This window comes from Macrosteles quadrilineatus, unplaced genomic scaffold, assembly GCF_028750875.1.
Source record: "Macrosteles quadrilineatus isolate MER2022 unplaced genomic scaffold, UCM_ALF_1.0 Scaffold_9__3_contigs__length_116548681, whole genome shotgun sequence".
NCBI classification, from domain to species: Eukaryota; Metazoa; Arthropoda; class Insecta; order Hemiptera; family Cicadellidae; genus Macrosteles; species Macrosteles quadrilineatus.
In genome coordinates, this window is record NW_026542602.1 from 61,095,208 (window position 1) to 61,118,482 (window position 23,275).

At 33.6% G+C, this 23,275-nt stretch overlaps 1 protein-coding gene across 2 annotated transcripts; it reads right to left on the reverse strand.

Annotated features, from left to right (window-relative positions):
* Positions 1-1,769: 1,769 nt before the first annotated feature.
* Positions 1,770-21,425, reverse strand: LOC129004288 (uncharacterized). 2 transcript variants are annotated; one of them, XM_054432817.1, is made up of 8 exons: positions 21,215-21,425; positions 10,652-10,735; positions 6,967-7,188; positions 6,015-6,257; positions 5,285-5,404; positions 4,552-4,774; positions 2,878-3,203; positions 1,770-2,511 (listed from the first exon to the last, which is right to left on the reverse strand). In XM_054432817.1, exons 1-8 carry the CDS (start codon positions 21,224-21,226, stop codon positions 2,245-2,247), a joined length of 1,497 nt encoding a protein of 498 aa, XP_054288792.1. In that variant the 5' UTR covers positions 21,227-21,425; the 3' UTR covers positions 1,770-2,244. The 2 variants fall into 2 exon arrangements, with proteins under 2 accessions (XP_054288792.1, XP_054288791.1); XM_054432816.1 differs by lacking the exon at positions 21,215-21,425 and adding an exon at positions 17,074-17,538.
* Between the last annotated feature and the right edge of the window lie 1,850 nt (positions 21,426-23,275).

Sequence of the window (23,275 nt, forward strand, 5' to 3'; positions counted from 1 at the left end):
AAAATAAAACTATCTATAGCTGTATACATTCATAAAAAGTACATCTATTGAGTAAATGGGTTTTTCTATCAAAAATTCTTTAAGTTTTTGTCTAAACTTTTTTTTATCCTTAATGTCTTTTATTTCATTTGGTATTAACTTTAAAAACTGTACACCGGCATATGAGGGCTTATTTTTATACATTTCTAAGTTGGGTTTCGGTAGAACTATATTATTTTTGTTTCTTGTGTTGTATTGATGGGTTTCACAATGCGTTTTAAATTTTTCCTGGTTATTTTTTACATGTACGATACATTCCAGTACGTACAAACTAAACACAGTTAATAGTTTCAAATTGACAAAATGTTGCTTTACAGACTCGTTATAATCTAGATTTAACATTATTCTTATTGCCTTTTTCTGTAAAACAAGTATCTTATCTAAATAATAATATAAGAAATTATCTGAAATTATTAATAAAGAAATAATCTATAAGAAATTAAAACCTGACAATCGGAAGAAAAACATTTTTTCAGTTCGTTAGTGAGGCCTACCTAAGCAAAAACAGACACAACCAACAATTAATATTAAAAAGAGTTATAGAACTACAGAACATATGTTTTGAGGTGGATTTCATACCTCATAGTATAGGAAAATTACACATAAAACTAAATTTAAGGATTTGAAGAACAACCAAGTAGGAGAAATTAATTTAAATTCATAAATTAAGAAATAATGATCTGACAAAGTGGATGAACGCCAAAAGAAACCAACTCTATTGGTCCAACGAAGATAGGAAATAACGACTAAGTTTTAACACTCATTTTAGTGTAAAATGTAAAAATAATATGGTGATCAAAGTTAAAGTTTAAAAAAAGTTTCATGGGACTAAAAAAACAACAGGCTGTAATTTTTTTTCTTTCTTTTTATTCAGCTGATTTGATTTATTCACTAGAGAAGGTATTAGCTTTGACTATTGGATACAGAAGGTATTAGTATTGATTTTTGGCTTTGACTATTAATATAACCATAGACTAACCAATACAATTAGATTTCTCATCCCATTGTACATTTTGAAGCACGTTTTTCGTGTCTAGTTCATGTTTGGTGACACTTGGCGTTAGTGTAAACGAAATGTTATCCTATTATTTTAGGGTTAATTTCTTGATTTGTGCTTTACTGTTTGGTTATATAACTAGGGCACAAGTTATTGTTTATGATTATATCGTATTATTTGGCTAAACAAGGTTTTAAATTACTGTAATAACGGGAAACAAATTTTAAACAAAACTACCTCTACATAAACCGCACAGAACTAACAATAAAATTGTCTTCAGCTGTTCCATAAGGATGAGAAATCTACTAAGGGAGTACGTTATATCTATGTTATAACTAAAGTTGGGACCACGAGAGTCTGCAGTTGACGGCAACCAATCACAAGACAAGGCTAGTGCGACGTTGCCATATCGCTTGCAGACGACACTAATTAAAATACTAAACAATATTTTCAAAGTAGTTGGTATTATTAGATTTGGCAACACTGCACTGTCATCATTGGCTCCTTCAAAGTCATGTGGTAAATAGGCTCCTCCATCAACTGCACTCTCGTGGTCTCGACTGTAGACATTCCATCCCCATGTTAAAGTTGTCAACAGTGGCCAATGACAATGATAGTGTGATAAATCCACAAGGTGACCTGTGAATGCCATAATTGTACATGTGTTTTACCCATAACTTCTACTATAAATAAGTAAAAGTTGTCAAGTGAAAGGATAAAAATCACACAATCGTCAGTATGGTATTAGTTTATTCAGTATTATGTGTACTAACAAATCAGGTATACATGGAATAAAATGTAGAAATCACTGAAATCGAGTAACAATACAATACCAGCTTGAATGTAAAAGTGTCGTCCAATTAAAGGAACGAAATCTAAGCATAAATCAAAAGCTGAGCCCATTACCACAGTATTCTGAAAAAAAATCAATACTGTCATCAGCTTAACTCTTACCACTATAAAATACTGATTACTCGCAATAGCTCCAAGGTGTAAGGCCCCAAGATTGAAACAATCGAGGTTATCGACAAGTTACATTTTCCAAATAAAAGAATAAATATTTTTACTTCATAACAAAATGATTCAACGTAACAAAAGCGATTCAGTCTTATTTTTTGTAATTTCCGCGATCTTACTGCAATTACGGTTGAGTCAGCCGTAGTGGTAGACATCGACTTGAACAGCTACGAGAAGCTCTCGGACAACGATTAACGAGAGACAGGGTGGAAGGTCAGCTCGGCTTGTTGGATGACGAAAAGTAAGTTGAGTTGAGAGTCGAGACCGATGTTCTCTACTCTGAGGAGGTCTGCGCGAGACTGGCGTGGCCTGCGCGCCACCACTGCCGTGCCAGACACTCGCATGGTGTGGGAATCGCATGTGGTTGGCACGCCGGCGCGCGTCGTATCCATCTTGACGTGGCAGGTCACATCGACGTGGACATACTTCACGATGGTCGTGCCGTCTTTTTGGCGGATCTGAAATTGTTTGTGAGTTACAAAAGGTGTCCTGACTTTAATATTACCAAATTAATGTGAAATGCTGATTTTATATTGTATCATGGTCCAGTAAGTGAATAACTTTTATATTAAAAAAAAAACTTTTAAAAATGCCATTACAATAAAACAGTATGGAAAACAAAACTAGTGTGAAATAATAAGATAACAAGAAGGAGATAATTACAAAGTCAATACCAAATAAGTTTAATGTTTATGCAATTTAATGATTCTTTATTAAACTCTCTTTCCAATTCAGTTAATCCTGCTATATCAACAACAATACTTAAAACCTAATTAAATTATAACATTATCAAAACTTTTATCAGATGACTAAAGGACACTCACCACTTCTTGTTTCTCCTCATACTGAGCGGCGTCAGCTCTAAACACGTGAGCTTCTCCGAGGTACAGACCTCCGGCCAAGATGTGGAACCTCTGGCCTACGTGGACCGCTCGGATCTCAAAGCCTAAACCATCTGGGTGAGTGTCACTCCAGAAGTAGTTCTCGGGTTCGTTGAGAACGTCGGGAGCGAAAGTGATGCGTTTTCCGTAACCTGCCCCAACACTGACAAGCCTCAGCGCTCTGCCTTGGAAGAAGTGTTTGCGAGGAGGTCCTGCCATGCGGACGCGGTACTCGAAACCAGGCATGATCCTGGGGTCGATGTATGTTCCTGTTGAGAGAGAAAGTTATTAGTGTTAAAATGTATATGGGAAGTAAATTGAGAAAATGTTGTTAATTTAAATGCTATGACATGAAATAGATTATCAAGGAAACCACAATAATGTACCGGTAATGCCTATTTTTATAGGGAAACTAGCTGACCCGGCGAACTTCGTATCGCCTAAGTTATAGGTTTCCCCTAAGACAGACCGATGGAAAGAAAGTACCGTTACGTTTAATTTTCAAGATGATCTCGTTCGCATCGCTCAATCACGTCCTGGTTGAAGTTCGTTCGCTACGCTCACTCACCTTTGGGTTGGAGCTCGTTCGCTACGCTCACTCACCTTTAGGTTGGAGCTCGTTCACTGCGCTCACTTGCCTTCAGGTTAGCTCGTTCGCTACGCTCACTCGCCTCTCTCGTTCGCATCGCTCAATCACGTCCTGGTTGAAGTTCGTTCGCTACGCTCACTCACCTTTGGGTTGGAGCTCGTTCGCTACGCTCACTCACCTTAAGTTGGAGCTCGTTCGCTGCGCTCACTTGCCTTCAGGTTAGCTCGTTCGCTACGCTCACTCGCCTCCAGGTTGAAGTTCGTTCGCTACGCTCACTCACCTTTTGGTTGCAAATTAGCTGTTGTCATAAATGTAAAAGAAATAATAGTGCTGCACCCTGTTGGTAATCCTTGTAACTTTAATGCTATTGAACATCATAGAACAGAACCAACTTGTTTAATTGAAACAGCTGTTAAGATTCATTAATTCCATTTCTCATAAGGTTAACATGGGAAACTCCAGAGCCACTGGGGCGGAGCCCTTTTAAGAATTTCGAAACGGGAAATAGTTTACTTCCGATTCGCATACCTACAGAATTTACACACCAAATTTCATAACGATCGGTGAAGTCGTTCCGGAGGAGTTTGCAGACAAACACTGTGACACGAGAATTTTATATATTAGATAGAGGGAATTTAACAACTTGACTTCATTAAACAGAGCTATAGGTACATTTTTCAGCTGTACTAATATCACTTTTGAGAAAAGTTACTCCAACGTCCTTTCAATACAAAATACTTGTAAATGGTAATCTGTAGGCTATGTTTTTTTTTCAGAAAGTCAATTTGACACCGTCTTGGGTCAAATTTAATTTAATTTTTAATATATCAGTTTGAATATATTTGCTTACTACAGTAATTAATTTCCAAATGATACAGAAATTGTGCATTTCAAAGCCAAGGGATATTATTTAGTCAGACCACTTCAAAATATCCACTTAGTAGTTTCAAAACTGTAATGGTCCATGTACATCAATGGAATCGTTATACTATCCAGGACTATTGATAAGACTGATTAAGTCAACTCACCAATGACGGGCATCTCGTAGGGTTGAAGTCCGAAGACAGTGTATCTCGTAGGAACGTCTCCGATACTGACTCCGTGAACAACAGTGGATCTCTCCTTGTTGTTGATTCCGGGTGTCAGGGTGAAACCCTTCCTTGGGTGGGACCCGATCATCACCCGGGAGACACCCGTCACCCGAGCAACTCCTCCCTTCTTGTCCCGAATAGCTGTGGCAGTTCCGCTCATCTGTAGAATAGATTATAACTTAAGTAAATTTGTAAACGATGCGAAATACACAATGATTTCAAGTTTGTACTTCTGGATGATTGATTTTTTTGGACGTTGTAACAAATAATGAAGTTTAAAATAATAAGTGGACATCGGCAATTAGAACCAGTAATATAATTTTGTACAAATAATTTGAGTTTATAATATTAATATACAAGGTTTAACTAAAAAATACTTATTGATGATGATTTAGTATAGTTTTGTCTTTAAAAAAGAAATCTGATAAAAGACAATTAATTTTGTTAAAAGGAAGCTCAATTTGCCAGTGAAGCAAAGTAGCTTTATTTGCACAACGAAAATAAACATGCACTAAAACTAACAAGCTAAAGTATACAAATTTGTCTTTTGATGACTATTATGTCTAAAATGACTACTCTGCTTTCAAGAACAACATATTGTAAAGGAAACTTACAGAAAAAAAAACAATTGCTCCTCTTTTAAGAACAATAAACTGTAAAATAAACTTACCGGAACCACAACAGCTCCGCAGTCTTCAAACCACTCCACCTTGACCAACAGACGAACCCTCACCATCTTCTGGATGGTTCCGTCTTTGAGAACCTTGTGGTCCAATTCTTCTTGGGAGGCCTGCAACAATCAAGTTCTTGTAGAAATTCCATTATGGGAAAAAATTTAATCCTCCAAACTGAAATGGCCCTTTTGTAATTCTTGTTTTACAAACTGTCTGGACTTTTAATTCCTTTTGCTACTTATGCTTACTAAGAGACACAAAATGTTTATATTTACAGTGTTTTATTTTATGCTAATGTCCAAAAGAGAGTAACAAACTTGGAATAAATCGTCATATTCCTCATCTTTATAAACTTTGGAGAAGTTTATGCAATCAACAAAAATGTACTCATAGGTACTGTGGCTGCATTTTGCAATTTCAAGGTGTCTGATAGTTAAATGTAAATTAATAGAATAATACCAACATTTGTTAAAGAATATACCTCTTATTTTTTACTAAGATGGCTATAGTACGGTATCCTACTAATATTATATATATTTATACAAATATTTTTTGTTATTATTACTTTACCAAGAACATTGCCATATGCAATGCAATGTTACCATATGTTTGAAAACAAAACCAACGAGAATTTGAAATACATCCATTTTGGGTTTACTTCAACGAAGTTATTTCCTACAACTATCTTAACTATTTATCAAATAACGACAAAGTATATCCAATTACCTTGGCGTCCACCACTTCCAAGATGGCGACGGCGACGTTGTTCGCATCAAACACTGTGAACTTGTCCCCAAGAGAGATAACCTCGATCTCAAACGCAAACCCGTCGGGTCGAGAGTCGGACCAGAAGTAGTTCTCGTTGTCGTTCAGTTTGCCTTCATCAGGTTGGAATGTAAAGCGACGAGCATAGCCGCGACCAATGTTCTGCAACGCGAGCGCTCGGCCTCCGAACATGTAGTGTCCTCTCTGTGAAACATAAAGCTTAAGTCAGACCGATTCAAGACTCGATGAATGCAAAAATCTAAGGATGGGATTTTAGGTTGTATTGTTGTGTCTAAGAAACAGCTGTTTCGTCACACGTATAGCGCTTAACTTTAATCCATTTTTGGGTTCTTTACCCAACACAGCTTAGAAATTTGCCTATGCTATCTAAAGTAACACAGGGCTAAAAACACTATAGTTTGGCCGCTTAGAAAACCACCTGCGTGCTAACGCTAAACCAATGCTGGAGGAGGTCGCTTTCTAAGCGGCCGAACTATAGCATTCCTGGCAAGGTTCATGTAACTTAACAAGTAAATGAAACCTACAATTTTACTTTTTGAATTTAATGATGGTCCTAAAGACTCAAGATTTTACAAATTTGATTGGGATAGTAGGCTTAACTCAAGGGTAAAGAGCTCACGCTGGCACAAGAAATCAATAAACAAATATTAGAATATTTCACTGTTAGTGTTAATTGGAAATTAAATATTAAATTTTTTTAGAACATTGTATTTTTAAAGTTTTTCATTTCTTAGCCAGGATGAACTCTTTTGCATTTCATGTGACTCAACTATTCCGACCGCAATCCTTAAAACTTTATTCTGAGGCAAATTTAAAACTTGTTCCTAAAGATTCCAATATTTTTTGACTAACAAAACTTAAATTTTAGTAAACGGTTTGAACCGGTACGCACCTGTTGGTCCAGAGGGCGGACACGGTACTTGTACCCGGTGGTAACTCTGGGGTCCACCCAGACTCCAACGACCAGCTGCTCATGGAGTGCCGGCGCCGGGACACGGTACAGCGCCGGGATGTCCTTCAAGCTGGCTCCATCCAACACAACCCGCGCCGGTTCTGCCTTGCAGACAGCAACCGGCCCAAGACAGCAGAGTCCCGGCACTTCTGCATTCTGGTCCTACACAGAAAGAATTGGTTACATATAAAACCTACTTGAAACAAGAAATGGTTGCATTATGATCGATGATCAAAGGTATGAGGTAATTCTTTTTGTAGAGTAAAATTGAATCATATTTTGAGAAACTTAACATTCAAAATATCAGATGATTCATAGTTAATTTGATGAATGGTTTTGCTTTCTAATCACTTACAGTTACTTAACTTTTTTCTTGGTCATATTTAGAATACCCAAGTGGTTGGTAACGATTTTTCTCTGAGTTATAAAATTCTCATAATATAGCTAGTGTATTCATTTTAAAACTCTAGAAACGACTAAGAGGTAGAAATATACAAAGATATTAACAAACTCTCTAACCTTACTACTTAAGAATCATTCTTCATAAAACGCCTGAACCATTAAAAAAGCCATTAAAATATTCTGTTCATTAGTATTCAAACTAGATTTTTCTAAATTAGCCGTAAGCTTAGTCAATCCCAGCAACTAAAGGAAAGGGAAACTATCTACGTGAACAAAAGTGCACGTACAGCTCTTATGAGAAGAACGGCAACGCAACTCATTGTGTTTATGTTTGAACCCAGACTAACGTTTGGCGCACTTATTTTTTGGCAGCGCAAGTTAGCTATTAGTCTTTTGCACTAAGTACAACGAGGTTTATTTTGGGAAGGTTAGACGCACACCTACTCAATGTCGCTTGAACATTGTGTACTAGCGTGAATGGTTACCTTTGCCAATGGGAACTGATTTTATGAGTAGGGGTTCAGTTAATTGACAGCACAATTTTATGGTGTATTTTCTTTCTAATTTTTGCTACCCATACATAATTTGTGTTTATACAAACAAGGATGCAATTTTAATACTTTTTCTTAATTTAACAAATATACAGTGCATAGATTTAAACCATTGAAATCTTTTTACAACAATAATGTTTCTATCATACTATACCTATTTTTTTTACGTACGATAAAGCTACCATTTTTAATTAAAGTCCCGAGGGTTCCAACCACTTTGTTACGCTTCATTTGCTTGTTTCGCTAGTTTCAAAAAGGCTTCAGAGACCCAATCAGAACTTGGCGGCTTCCTAAAATGCATCACACGTCCTTGGACTAATGAATCGGTTTTCTACGCTTTATCTTGTAGTAGTTATATGCTTGAATGGACTTTTTCTTACATCATTTAAAAATTCTAGTTCAATGATTCTTTATCCTCTGAATATAAATATTTCACCTGCATTCTTCTAGATAAATTGTTTTTATCAACAGGGAATTTATTAGGCCTATTGGGTTTACCTTTAGACTAAACAATTAATTACTGTAAATTTATGGCTCATTGTTACATGTTTTTTGAAAATGAATACATAAATATGTCTGCATTAGATTATTTTTGACAATTTTTATGGTCAAAGGTAAATTAACATTTGTAAACATTTCTTTCTTTAATTTTTTTTGTTTTGCAAATATATACGCCATTGGCATTTTTAATGTTTTGTTACAAGGAACAGTCCAATACCCTTTATGGCAACAAACAGAATTAGATACATACATTAGTGCTATAACTAGTGAAGAGTGAGAGAATATTTTAAGCAGGGCTCTTAGCGCAGAATGTATTTTCGGTCCAACAATTATAGCTTCACACGGCCAATGTGAAGGCTGTTCACTAAATTCACGAATCAGCACTAACAACGCTAATATTAGCGTCTTTATGCAAACTTGTCCCTACAGTCTTTTAGAATTACCCTACTTATTGGCTACAAAATCAGTACTAATTAGCGTCATTTATGCAAACTTGACTTTTCCATCTGTAAGAGTGTAAATTGAGCACAAACTATTAACCAATTTGTGTAATGTTTACAAAATTTGGTGCCAAAAATTTACAAAACAAAAGTTAACCCCTTTAACTATTTCAAGCAGAATTATAAGTTTCATGAGTTTAAACGATTTTTATAACAATTAGCCTCCTGGAATTCCTTAAAATTATATTTTTGAAATTTACGCCACCATAGGACTTGTCGCCTAAACTGTACACTTAAATCATCAATTGATTGATTTTTAAAATTAAAACATTGATTCTTGTTTCTTCTTCAAAACAATAAGTAAAAATATTAACATTTTTTTAAAGTTATATCTTTGACTATTAATACAACAACAAACATTTTAACTTGATTGAATAAATGGATAAAAGTATATGAATGGCTATTCAAAAACAAACCAGTGATCTATCATAGCCTCTAGAAGAACAATAATGTTTTATAACCATAACATAATTATTACCATCGTGAAAGGATCACAGTTAACATTAGATCGTGAAGACTACGGTGACAAAACAAAGGATTCGCTTCATTTGAATGTGTACTGTTAATTATGAAGTACTTTAAAATTTTCAGAATATAAATAAAGGTTATTGTGTTGTATTAACCATTTTTATCGGGAATTTTGATTTATAGTTTTGCAAAAAATTTCACTGTGAAGAAATATATTCTGTGTGTACTAGAGGTGAAAGCCAAAGCAATCACGATGTGGCGCCTCGACTGTACCCCTTGCCCCCCCCCCCCCATGCCCCGCCCCGCTGCGCAGTTGTCTGCTGTCTAAGCAAGTCTTTAATCACATGTCACTCCGGGTTGCCTTACATTGCATCCTATTTATATCTTTGGCGTCTACCCCAGTTTCGCACCAACTTCTGGCACTGTAATTTCTCAAACTAACATTTGGAGTGTTTACTTACACTGATCAATGGATTTATGCAAATCACACAATTATCATTCTTAGTGGTTTGAGATTTTGATGAAATATTTATATTAATAAATATTAATAGTTGGTTTTGTAGCAAAAGAGTTTGGTAGAGCAAATAAATTCGCTATGAATGATTACAATGTAAAACAACATTTCTTTGGTACCTATTTACAATCACTTCATTTAATCAACACTGATTCCTCTTTGAAAAACTCTAATACATTTCTAACAAATTTGACCTACTTTAAATTCAAATAAATGTGTTGGAATTATGGTTAGTGATTTATTAAAACATTTCTTTAGCCTAGTCATTCGTTTTTAATTAGGTGTTGCGGGAGCATTTTGATTTCTAAAATACTCATGACTTAGAGGGGTTTGTTCTGCTTTAGCAAGTGTTTGTCTTAAACAACTACAAGAACTTGCAGATAATTCTTTTTTAAATTCTTAAATTGATTATTTTTTGCTGTGTTTCAGGGTTATTAACGACTAAAATCATTAAAATACTTTTAATATCTTTCCTTGTCATATTTTATGGGGTAGGGTAAAAGATTGACAATTAACAGTACTGTATTACCATAGAAAAAAGAATAAAATATCATTATGCTTATCTATGTTATAAATATTTTTTTTCATTCCAGAATCCAAGATTTAAGTATAAATAGATCATTCTAATACATTAGGATACGTTTTTTTACTCTAAGCTCTCCTCCTACGAGTAAGATATTATGACTGACCTGCTCCGTGAAGAGGAAGGCGTCCTGGAAGCAGCCGGTGGGAGCCGGACTGCAAGCTCTGCTCTTGGACACGGTCTCATCACTCTGGAACATAAAGGGAAACTTGGTAAACAAAAACTATCAATAATCAATCAATGGAGAACATTAGACAAACTACAGTATTAACAAACAATCCATGGAGAACATTTGGTAATGACACACTATCAATAACCAATTACAGTAGATTATCCACATAAATCTATCCATATAGAATAGATTATAGATTTTTACGATGACAACACCTTGTAACCCACAGACCTGTGATTGCTGGATGAATCAGACGACGCAGCTTTGTCACTTACTAAGATCAGCTGATTGTTTAGAGACCATTCACTAAAAGCCCTAACCAAGGACAGCTTGATCAAGTTCCAACTCAATAAAAAGCTTGTGACTTTTCTCAGGATCGAACTAGAGACCTTCTGATCACGAGGTAAGCACAGTATCACTCAACTACTGAAATAGTGATTATTGTAAACACAGAGAGAATACTGGTAATGAAAACACCTTTAATCAAACATAATCTATCAACAAAGAGAAGTTTGGAAACACGCAGTAAATACTCCTTTTAATCGAACAGATTGGATTTTGTAAACTAGATCTATTTTAATTCAAGAGATTAATGTTAAGGGACTTGTTATGTTGTTGTGTTGTTGTTTTTGTTGCTCTAACATATGAAGACTATTAACCCTATGTTGTTTACTTATAATAATGTTTATTCCTAAGAAATTGTTTTATGTTTCAGTAGAACACTCTAAAGTCAACTGTTTCATGTTACATTTTCCCTTTTACTAATTAAAATAAATTAGATCTGCATGTAACAATTGCAATAATACAAATTTAATCCAAATTATGGTAACCTACATACACATAACATGCTGGGAACACATTAATTACAAGTTAAAACATGTTTTAAGTTATCTTCTAAACAATTAAAGCTGCTGTGTATTTGGTAGCATACACAATAATTGCAAGTAAAGCATGGTTATCTTCTAAACAATTAAATCAGCTGTGTGGTTGGTAGCATACACATTAGTGAGTCAAAACATGCATGACCAATATGGGTTATCTTTCAAACAATTACAGCTGCTGTGTTAGCTCTGTGTAGATATGGCATGGTTAAAGATCTCTTTCGTAATTGTTTGACAACAAACCTCCATACAATTAACCTCAAGTCAACTGCACTTGATGATAACAGTATGAACAATTACTACACTGATAACAGATGGTATGTTCATTTCCTATTTGCAATTTTTATATTAACTCCATTGATAGACATCTTTCATTGTTTCATTTACAAGATTGTTTAGTTGTTTATAATGTGTTAATACAATACTAATAACTTCACTGGTACTGTTGGTACCAAATTATTCTATGTTTGATAGATTGAAAGGTGTGATGGATAATTGTAATTTTAGAATTTGTTTGGTGAAACACAATGATGTAGCTTGCTGTAGGCTTTAAAATAAAGAAATCACAAACTTCATGCCTTATGTCTTTGTTAGGGGGGACAGACCACCCTAATTTTTAGACGGGTTTATTGATAAATAAATCAATGTTTATTCGTATAACCCCATGACTTCCAGGTAGTTTTTGCCCCCTACTATTAATTTAGTCAATTGCCAACACTGTGTGTGAGGCTACATACGTAATAAAGACAAGAACATTTATTAAGGTAGTTTAGTTTTGTATTGCCTGATTATTTAAATTATTTCTCAAAACAAATCTCTAAATACTGTATATTCCAATTTAATTTCTATAGTGAAAAGTGTAAAATGCTTTAAAATGATTTTCCTCTTTTACTCTTCTACTCTAGATTGAAATGGCATGGTCTACTGGTATTACAATCACTGAATGAAATAATAAGTTCTGCATCTGCACAACATTTTTATAATATATAAACACCAAATTTCAGAATGGATATGATGCTTAAAAAACTAAATATTCAAAATAGCTCTAAAAGTGATTACTGATACAGGAAGAATTAACATTATGGGAAGTGTTTAATTTCATGAAATTATTAAATGAAGTTCACCTTCGCCGACAGATTTCTGCTAAGGTGATTAAGGTAAAGTGGAGTTTGAATTTCCCTTGAATCACTGAAACATGTCTAATAACGGAAACTATACAGTAAATATTGTTTCTACTTTACTTTATCGATGTGTTTTAAACTTGGTAAAAAGAATGTGAATTCTAAAGGATTTAAATTACTATGCTAATACATACAGTTAAAAAATAACATGCTGTTAAACCCAATTGATTAGAAGAATGATTAAGTTAAAATAGGATGTTATTAAATGCTTGGAATTGAAACAAGTAAAACTAGCAACACAGTACATTTTGAAAGTCTACGCTAAAAAACAACTAGGTCTTAGCTTATAAATACAGTTTATAGCAGACTTTAACACATATTTTACAATCAATCCAGTTTTAATTTTTCTTCCAAAACAAATATATCCACTTTCCCAGATTTATTATTCTTATGAATCACCTGGAGACGATTTTAATGTTAAAATGTCAAGTTCATATAAAAGCATGTTTTTGTTTACAATTTTTGTTTGTTTCTCTCTTCTTTAGTTGAAAATGGTGCCAGTAACGGTGAAATATTCTAATGTTTTGTGTATATAAAGTAGAGTTTTGTGTTTCTTGTGCCTGATTGGACTCTTTCCCATTCAGGTAAGCCTGCTGATATCCTTACTAAAAATCACGTATCTAAATTTATTATGCTACAGAGCGCCGCAGGTTTAAGCAAACCCGCAATGTTACAGTTGTTTTCTTTTCAATATTTTTGTCCAAACCTCCATAATGTGCTCATACACTAGAAATTTTGTATGCAAAACAAATTAAGCGATCAAACTATAAACAAAGGCCGTACCAAAGAGTAAAGCACAAATGTTGACCCTAAAATAAAAGAGGAAAAATATTGGACACAAACACTTTTTACAGGAAATGCCTTAGTTTGATATTTAAAATATTACAAATTCGCAGATATTACACCAAGCTTTGAAACTGAACAAATTCCTATGGCATTTTGCCAGTACTTTCTCCCCATAAAGAGTGTGTCTTGTCAATCTAACCTCAAAGTCTATGATTCACTGCTGCAGGTCTGTCTCTATAGTCAAGCCTCATATCAAGGGTGGTCAACCTTATCAGTATTCTGTTAGGAGTCCTGACCTTGGGGCAATGCCCTTGGAAGCCAGACTTTTATTCATCCTTTGAATTAGGACCTTCCCTTCAAAACCGGTTTGGATAACCTCTTTGTTCCACTTTTTCTTTGATTTTTTTGTCCCAATGGACCAGAGACCTTTCTTTGCTTCTATCTCTTTAAATAGTGTTTACTGTTTGCACTTAAAAAGAGGTTATGTGGGTCAACAATATATTAGTTGTTTAGATTTTTTTTATGTTGCAACTTGCACATACACAATTTACAATCACCACAATACCTAATATTGGGTACCGGTAATTCTTAAAAAATTATAGTTGAAATTATTTGAATCAAGCTATAAAGTGTGTATTAACCGGCACCTTTGTTCTAAATATTGTTCAAAAAATGTAAAGAGGTTAAACAGAAGAGATTTGATCACGGAGTTGTTTAATCACAAAAGGCTCACAAAGGTTACACCACCATGATTACATAACTTCAGATTTTGAAAGTCTAATACAAAAAGCCAAGTGGAAATTTTATTAAAGTATGCCAGGACATGAGGGCAGTTATAACAGTGTTTGCACTTTTTATAACAAAAAGGTTAAGGCTATAAAAAATTGTGTAGCCATTCAAATATTCAGATAAAATTCCATGCAAGTTTAAGACTTCTTTCTTTATTATTTTTCTCACCATAAATCTTTCAAGAAACATAACTAAGGTGTGCAAAAACTTGCAAATAATTTTGTACCTAACCTGCATTATGTTCAACCAAATCTTTGTTTGGAAATATTTTGTCATGTGACAAAATAATATTTTCACTTCAAAATGTTTCTAAATAGTTCTAAATCTCTGAGGAAACTCCCCGAGTCCTTAGACAAAATACTCTAGGAGACACTCAACATAAACTGTACCAGAGTGCATTGGATGCATGATGCATAATTAGTTCAAGGAGAAAACTGGAATTCTATATATATCCCAGACCACTACGCCTCTGGTTGTGGCGCCAACTTCGCGACTCTGCTCCTGGTTTTGCGATTATCTACCTTTCTCCCTTACTCAGCAGGTTAAACTAGTTTCGACGCTAATGTGTATGTACCATTTAAAAAGTTTAATAAAAAATAGTAATTGGGTAGCCCAACAATGGCCAAATAGATTAGTTACAGTAATGTCCACAATTTTTGTAGTTCTGGTACGGTACTCGTTAATTAAAGCACAGTTAAAGATTAACTAATCTTAATTACAGCTTGTTTTAATTAGATTTGTGTCTAAAGGATTTTTAGCTGTTGAAATTATTTTTTTCCTTACAATGAGAAATAGTGAAAATTCAGTTATATTAGGTAATTTTTAAATTTATAGCTTTAAATTTTGTGTTTATTAAGATGATGTCATAAATTATTGTATTATAAACCTTCTGTGAATTTAACTGTGTGTGTGTCAAATTGTATTTGGTCATTTGCACAATCAAATGTGTTTTTGTTCCTGAAATGTTGAGGTTTTGTTTAAACTGGATATATGTTTGTGTGTGCTGCAAACCATTAAAAATATTTGTCTAATGTGTTTTAAATTTCGATGAGATTTTTCTTGCTAAAATAAGTCATTGTGAAAAATTTTTGTTGGTAACTAAATATCAGGATCTTTCATTATAATTTTCAGAGTTTAAATTCAAAATTTGAATTTTTTCCCAAAGTTTAGTTAAAAATATACCTTCAGTGGCAATCAAATATGAACACCTCAAAGAAACGAGTACCCTATAACAAAAGTATTTGCACCTTCTTTCATTTTAAGTAACACTTTTAGTTGTTAGCCTGTTAAAGAAAATGTGGAAAGAATTATATATGGAAACCATACAGCCGATGATGATAATAATGAAAAGATTTTCTATATGATTTACACTGGCAACCAATGTTGATGTTAACAATTAAAAATCTCCTTTAACATTTCCCACCTCCTTTTAGCTTCCTATTTACATTTACTAATCATATGTTTGACAATGCAAAATTAGGACTGTTTCACATGAAATGATTAAGGCTAATTAACCAGCTGATAACACAGTAAGAATGAATCACCAGATGTGTAATTTTACATCCTGTAGAGATAACTTTAAGGGATGCACTTAAGAATCATATTGAATGTGGACAGCTGATCACAAAACTATGGTTAATCTATAAAAATATCAAATAAACAGGCGTTTTACTGTTATCCAGAGTTAGAACTCAGGTAAAATACCCCCGCCGCAGCAAACCTGCAGACTAAGCGAATTTCCATATGTCTGATTGGATTTACACTAAAATGTCTACTTAAAAATTTAACATTTATTTCCTATTTAAATAGAATTATTTTAACAGGTACTTAGGTTTGCTGCATCAGGGAGGGTAAAACTTTTTTTTGTAAAATGTTAATAGTTAGTAAGAAATAAAAACATTTTCCAAATTTGATCAAAATATGTTCATAAACAAGCAAACTACAACAGTTTACTCATTCTCCATAAGAATAACATGGGAATTTAAAATTTACATTTTTTTGGAATTTTCTCCGTAACCATTAGGCGCATAGTAACACTTCAATATACTAAATTATTTGTTTTTTTAAGCTCTACAAAATGGTTTGAAAAGATTTTGCAAAATTTGTTTTTTTTTTTGTAAAAAATGGGAAAAACCTATTTTTACCCATAAAACCCCCCGTAAACCCCCGTTCCCATAGTCCGATCATGCTGGTTCGCGAACTCGTTCGAGTTTATCCCGCCTTACACCTTCAAACCAAATTTTATCAAAATCGGACAAAAATTACTCAAGTTATCGTGCGGATGGACACACACACATATATATATATATCTCTATATATAGATATATATATATATCTCTATATATAGATATATAAAAATTTGAACGAATGGTGTTTTTGGCCTCTGGGGACATCAAAATGAAAAAGTAAATCGGTCCCGGGCCTAGGTCTTACCATGAGACCTACGGTAATAGCTACTTCCCTATAGGGAAATTCGCTAAAACTAGGATTAACTTATACCATATCATCCATCATCAGATTGGACATGATTCATTGAAACATAATTTTAAATATTTGCCGCCTTAAAATAATTTTCAGTACAGTGTGTACTGAAAATAATCCAGTTAATGTTAAAATCTGATTTTATTTCTATTCACAATAATTAAAAAAAAAACTTTTACGTTATTTATCCGATTTTCACCCCCAAAAAAGTGAAATTTCCAACCGGGGATCCACATACCTCAAATTGTGCTGAAGGGAACACATCACGATCCTCCAACAATTCTGCAATGATGTCGCTCTCCTCATGTACCGTAGATCCGTTCAATCTTCGCGCCCACAACCTCTGCAACGCCAAGGGTGTGATCGTGTCTGGGACCAGCTGTTCTGAAGTTGTCTCCATCTTCTCCAATACACAGCGCTAACGTCGCTTCTAGAATGTTCGGCCACCTGGTTTCCTTTGCGCCTGCCTCGAAGGACCAGCTGATCGTAAACGTCAGGGTTGGAACGTATTGATCGGCCGGTTTTCGCAAAGCTAAATAATTACCAAATCTATGCGATCTTGTGGAATAACGAACAACTCTAACTGGGATATAGGATCAGTAACAGTCGAAAATGTAATCTACAGGAATAAATTTGATCGAGAAAGTTGTATTCGCTTCTGAGCTAGAGCGATCCTGAACTCAAACTGAACTGAACTGACCCGGTCGGCGTCGGTGACGTTTGTTTAGTTTCTTCCACATGTCTCCCCCTCCTACTTTCCTCTGATTGGTCGAGACGTTTGCACGTGAACAGTGGGTGATCCCCCCACCACCACTACGTCGCTTGCGGTGAAAGGGGTTGATTTGATTGTTGATGTTTTGTTTGTTGACATTTGACATAATCACATGGCGTGTGCCGTAGCCCAACTAGCAGGATTGGTTGATTGTGTTCATTTATACAGAATTTTGACTTGCAGATCAATTTTTTTAACTGTGGCGAAAGGTTCAGATGATTTTTTTTTCAATTTTTTATTTGACTTTCATATCCTAATACTTGTAATATGTTGAGTAGTAAGAGACGTGTCAATCAGATTAAATGTTTATTTACTATAGCTCTAAGCCTTTTGGTTTTATAACCTAATTTGGTCTATATTTTTATTAAGTCATTAAAAAAACGCTACGCAATAAAAAATGATTCACTAGACCTACAAAACGTAATAACACAGGGAATACAATGTCTGAAGACGCAAGTACTAGACTAATCTTTCATGTAGGTGAAAATTCACCTATTGAGAATGAATTACAACATTTTGTGATTTAGTACTATTTTCACTGTACAGTATATTCAAATCGACTGAGTAAGAGTAGTAAATGTTTAAATTCAACAGCAGCATATAAGCATTGACTAAGGAAACAAAAGAAACAAAGGAAACTTTGTTTCCCTTGTCTGTGATATAAGCTATGAAAAATATTAAGAAATCATTGAAACTTACGAAATGATTTTACAAGTACAGTATCAGAATTTACATCTAAAAGAGTAAATAAGTACTTATTTTGCTGTGTTCTAAACTATATTACAACAGGTTTGTTGATTAATTAAATGTGGCGATGATACAATCTAACGAATTAGGCATGAGCCATGACAATAATCAACCAGTCGTCCACGACCAACTTTGCCATTAAATCGATTTTTCTAGATTTTTTTAAATTTTGTCAACTGCTGTGCATATACAATTTTTCACATCGATTGCCAAATACTCCCGGAGCAGACGATTAGACATACTGTAGGATCCGTTCTTCTTGGATCTTCATGAATTGTATTGATTTAGTTTTAGTTGCGTGATATGGAATGCAATATAGTCTTTCTGTCCCATGAACGCACTCCCTTGTTGCTTTAATATCCTTATCATTCTTATCATCATCCTTAAACGTAACCTTATGCAAACAATTGAATGTCCAAAGAAAACACCATCATAATCTATTTACTCTGATAGGTGAAAGAAACTTACAACAAAACGTAACGGACATCATGTCAAAGCAGACTTTAGTTAAAAAATTACTTATACAGTACAGTATGTACAATCTATGACCTCATTATTGAAGAATATCCAGAAATAATGACAACGTTAACTAGAAAACAAAGGTTCTACAATTAAAAATCGATGAGTGCCATTCCTAAAAAAGTTAAATACACCATAACACTATTTTAATTATTCAAAAATATTTAAGTACCCTATACTCACTAAGTTTACTAAAGTTTATTAAAATTCAATTAATAAAAATATAAAACCAAGTTTTTTTGTATGGAGCCCTTTTGCAATAACTTTAAAATACTCAGTAAAATAATTAAAGTATATTCAATCAGGTAAGACCCAGAATAATATCATAGATTAAACATACTCCCTTAGGGGAGTATGTTTAAACAAATGTATGGTTAAACATACTCCCTTAGGAGTATGATTAAGGAGTATGTTTAATATATGATAATATGTAAGCATTTTGTCCCCAGAAAAAAATAATCAGCTTCGCAGGGGGCCCAGTTATTCAACTCGTGTTCGGTTATGTAAGATCGAAAAACTATCTAACGTAAATGCTAACCCTGCGATAACCTCTGTATCTATATTGGAAACTTAGAGATCAGCTTCGATTTGGACCATCTTATCTTAATTTGCATTGACATTTCTGCTAAAAGATACTAAAAAGCCACTGTTTGACATAGATATGCGTCGTTAATGCTCTGTAAATGTTTATTTTTTCTGTTGACTGGATTTTTTGTCTGTTCTTTATATAGCAGAAAACATGAGTCTATTTCATTTTATTTTTATTTCGTTTGGAAACAATTAACAATGCAAATATAAATAAGATTCGTGAGAGGGCGTATTTATTGTGTGCCTTTTATTTCCCAACGTTTAAAGTTGATTACATAATTATGTTCACGGATTGTCGAGTTTCAAAATGGATCACAATTAATTTGTCAATTTGAACCAACAACGATTTTGTACTGTATTCCAATGTCAAAAAACCGATAAGAATTAATTTCGTTTGTGTTTTCAAATAATTCAGAGTTATTAAACGAAAATATCCTATGGAAGAAAACAGGAACCTCTAAAACTATTGTCACATAACCTTAAAAGATTTTCAATTAGACTTTGAGTAAATATTTAATTCATGTGGTACAATTACTTTTGGCAATATAAGTTTGTGTGTACATAAAATAGCTACAACTCAGTCGCACAAAATCAGCTGTTTTCATAGTTGCATTGTTGTGATGTTAAATATTTTGCTAAAAATATAACTTTCCCTTTAGACTTTTACTGAAATTCTAAAATTTCTAAATTATCTGTTTGAATGAAACCCAAATTTCCAAGATTCCCTTCATCAGCCAAACAGCACCGTTTTATTATTTTGGTTTCAAGAACAATACGAAAACAAATTTAAGTTAAAGATTTTTCATTCATATAGCCTTCTTCAACCAGTCGCCTAAGAAAACTCAAACTGTTGTATTCCTTTTGTAGAATGCACTTCCGTTAGTTGTTCTTTAAATAGAATCTAAATTAAACTAAAAGACCTCCTCTTCCCAAGGCTAAATACAAAGCGCTAACTATAGCTAATTTAGTTATATTCCAGCTATTGAAGTCCATCTTCTCTCATACTATAAAGAATAGGCAATCCACAGGAGAGTGAGGGCCATAAAATGGTAATCGGGAATCATTGACTATACAATTCAAAGTCTAATAACACTCCATTATCCAGCTAAATTACATACTTACTGTAATTCCCTCATTTCAACTTCCAATCTTTAAATACTATCCTCCTCAGAACGGAAGCATAGCTTAAAAATACATACTAAAATACTAGACCTAACTTATAGCTAGACTGAAAAAGGTTCAAGTTTTAAATCTGTTTTAAAGAACACACAAACAAATCTATAATGACCAACCCATACCAAGTTATGGCACAAATTAGAACTAAATCAAATGTTTGATTGGTTGTGTACAAAATTATCTCAATTATCAAGTCAATTATCTATCATTGAGATGGGGACGCCACCTACGTGCGTATTTCAACCCAAATATGAGTACAGAATGAGTGTAGAGTGAAGTGAGATGCTATGTGTAGCTTTGTTACTGACTAAGAACAGCTGTTTCATCAGCTAGGATCATTAATTCAAAGCCCAATCATCAGGGACAGCTGGGTCCAGTTTCAAATAATCAAAAAGCTGCTGACTTTTCTCAGAATCGAACCGGTGACCTTTTGATTGTTAGGCGAGCACCATATCCACCAAGTCATATGAATACAGATGCAATATGATTGAAATGTCAGTTGAACTATGATCTTATTATGATAAAATATATGATTGCAATTACTACAAAATGTATTAAATTAATTTGACAATCTTACCAAAACACCCATGATTCTAGTGTGAAGAGCGGACGCCAGTTTTGATCTTGTTCGTTGCTCCAGTTTGAGAAAGTTAAAAGCTTAAAAGGTTTTCACTCGATGATTTTTCACTCGAAAATGCCGAAAATACGACTAGCAATCTTCACAATAAAAGCAAAGAAAAGCTAAGCTAAGTGTTTAACTTTCTAAGAGCACGGCGCGGTTTGTGTCGGAAAGCTAACACTTGAAAGAATTAGAATGTTAAAGTCAGCTGATTTTTATACGAATCGAGGTAATAAATTGTTCTGATGAAATTCCACATGATGCAACGCGAGAAATTTCCGGAACAACAATAAATCTATCAGCTGATGAAATAGTTGCAACGGTCTTCGCGAGTTATACTTGCAAAAATTAAATATTTGTTGTTTTATAGTTAATGTGTTTTTAGAATGGTTTAAAGATTCGAGTAGAATTGAAAAGTTATTGAAATACTAATCTTAATTTACAAAATTATCTTTGTAATTCCCCTAATATAATGTTTCAGTTAAAATTAAACCCTACGACAACATGTAGGTAATAAATAAAAATTTTATACATACCAACATTAATTGGTCCATTGGTCGAATAAATAAAATAATAAAATAAACTCACGCCATTAAAATCGTTGACAATCGAAACCAGTGAGATGGTAAACGATCTCTTATATTCCAGTGTCCATCCTCTTTACATCTTATTATTTTCGAATTTACAAAAGTGGACAATAATAACGATGTACCTCCAAAGAAAAAAAACGAACCATAGAAGAAATAATACAGTATTCATTAACTTAAAAAAAAATAACGTTAACAACCACTTTTCAAACAAAGTAACCAACAGAACAACCCAAACATTAGACTCATTCATACAATGTCAGCTTGTATATGTACCAACTCCTCTAAGAATAAAGATAATTTGTCAAAATTTAATAAGTTTGATAAAAATCGAAATCCAACGAAAATGAAATATTCCCTCGCTATCGGCACGAGGTAGACACGTTGCCATTTGATGTACGTAGTTTAATGTATGGTTTGTTGCTAAATCATCTCGCCTAAAGCAATACTAGACTGTAATTACTTCATTGTGCAGTATTTTTAACCGTGTCTTGCAATGGATGGAACACGATTTGAAAAACCCTTAAGTTATTGTTTAAAACCACTATCAACATTAATGTAGAACATTAATATACAAAACATGCATATTTTCATATAATCAATGGATTTCTCTAAGTATACACAGCTGATTTAACTGTTTCCCAAAATATCAGATCGATTTGTTCAGTCAGCTGTTTGGCTGGGTAAAACATTATCATTGAAACATTAAAAATCATGCAAACATTTGTATTGTTGTATTCTATTGTTACTATTGATTCATTCGATGTATTACCTTCTATAGGCAAATCTCTATTTGTTTTGATGCTGTGTGCAAAGTTAGTTTTAGGAAGTTTTAAAAATAAGTTAATGTTTGTTGAATGGTGTTCAACGGTTGTTGTTGAAAACAACATTGAGAAGTACGTCAAAAGAGTAAACAAAAAATATTTGCTTTGGAAATCTTTAAACCTTGGGATAACCAAACCTATGTCAACGGATAAAAATTACAGTATATTGTTTTCTAATTAAAATCCTAAGTTTTCCATATGTTTCTTCAAGTAGTTATTCTGAGCCGGATACAGTAAAAGTTAGTTTCCAAGTGAATTTTAGGATTAGATTCGTTAATTATTCTAGTTTATTTAGAATTTTGATTTTTTTTTTAAGATAGATTAAGTACATAAACAAAAGTAATAGTTTCTGCTTCTTACACATGCACTTTATACGTAGCCTACACTAATAATTATCGACTTTAGGAAAGGTACAAGGACTTACAAAAATATAAAAAGGTTATGCCTTTTAATTAGGTAAATAAGAAGTGTAGCTGTAATATAAAATTACTAACTCACTTGTATAGAAACAACTTGATTAAAAAAAACCTGATTAACTATATATAGTTTGTAGAACTCAAATAGGAGTTAATTTAAAATAGTCGTTAAAGAATTGTTAATATTCGATC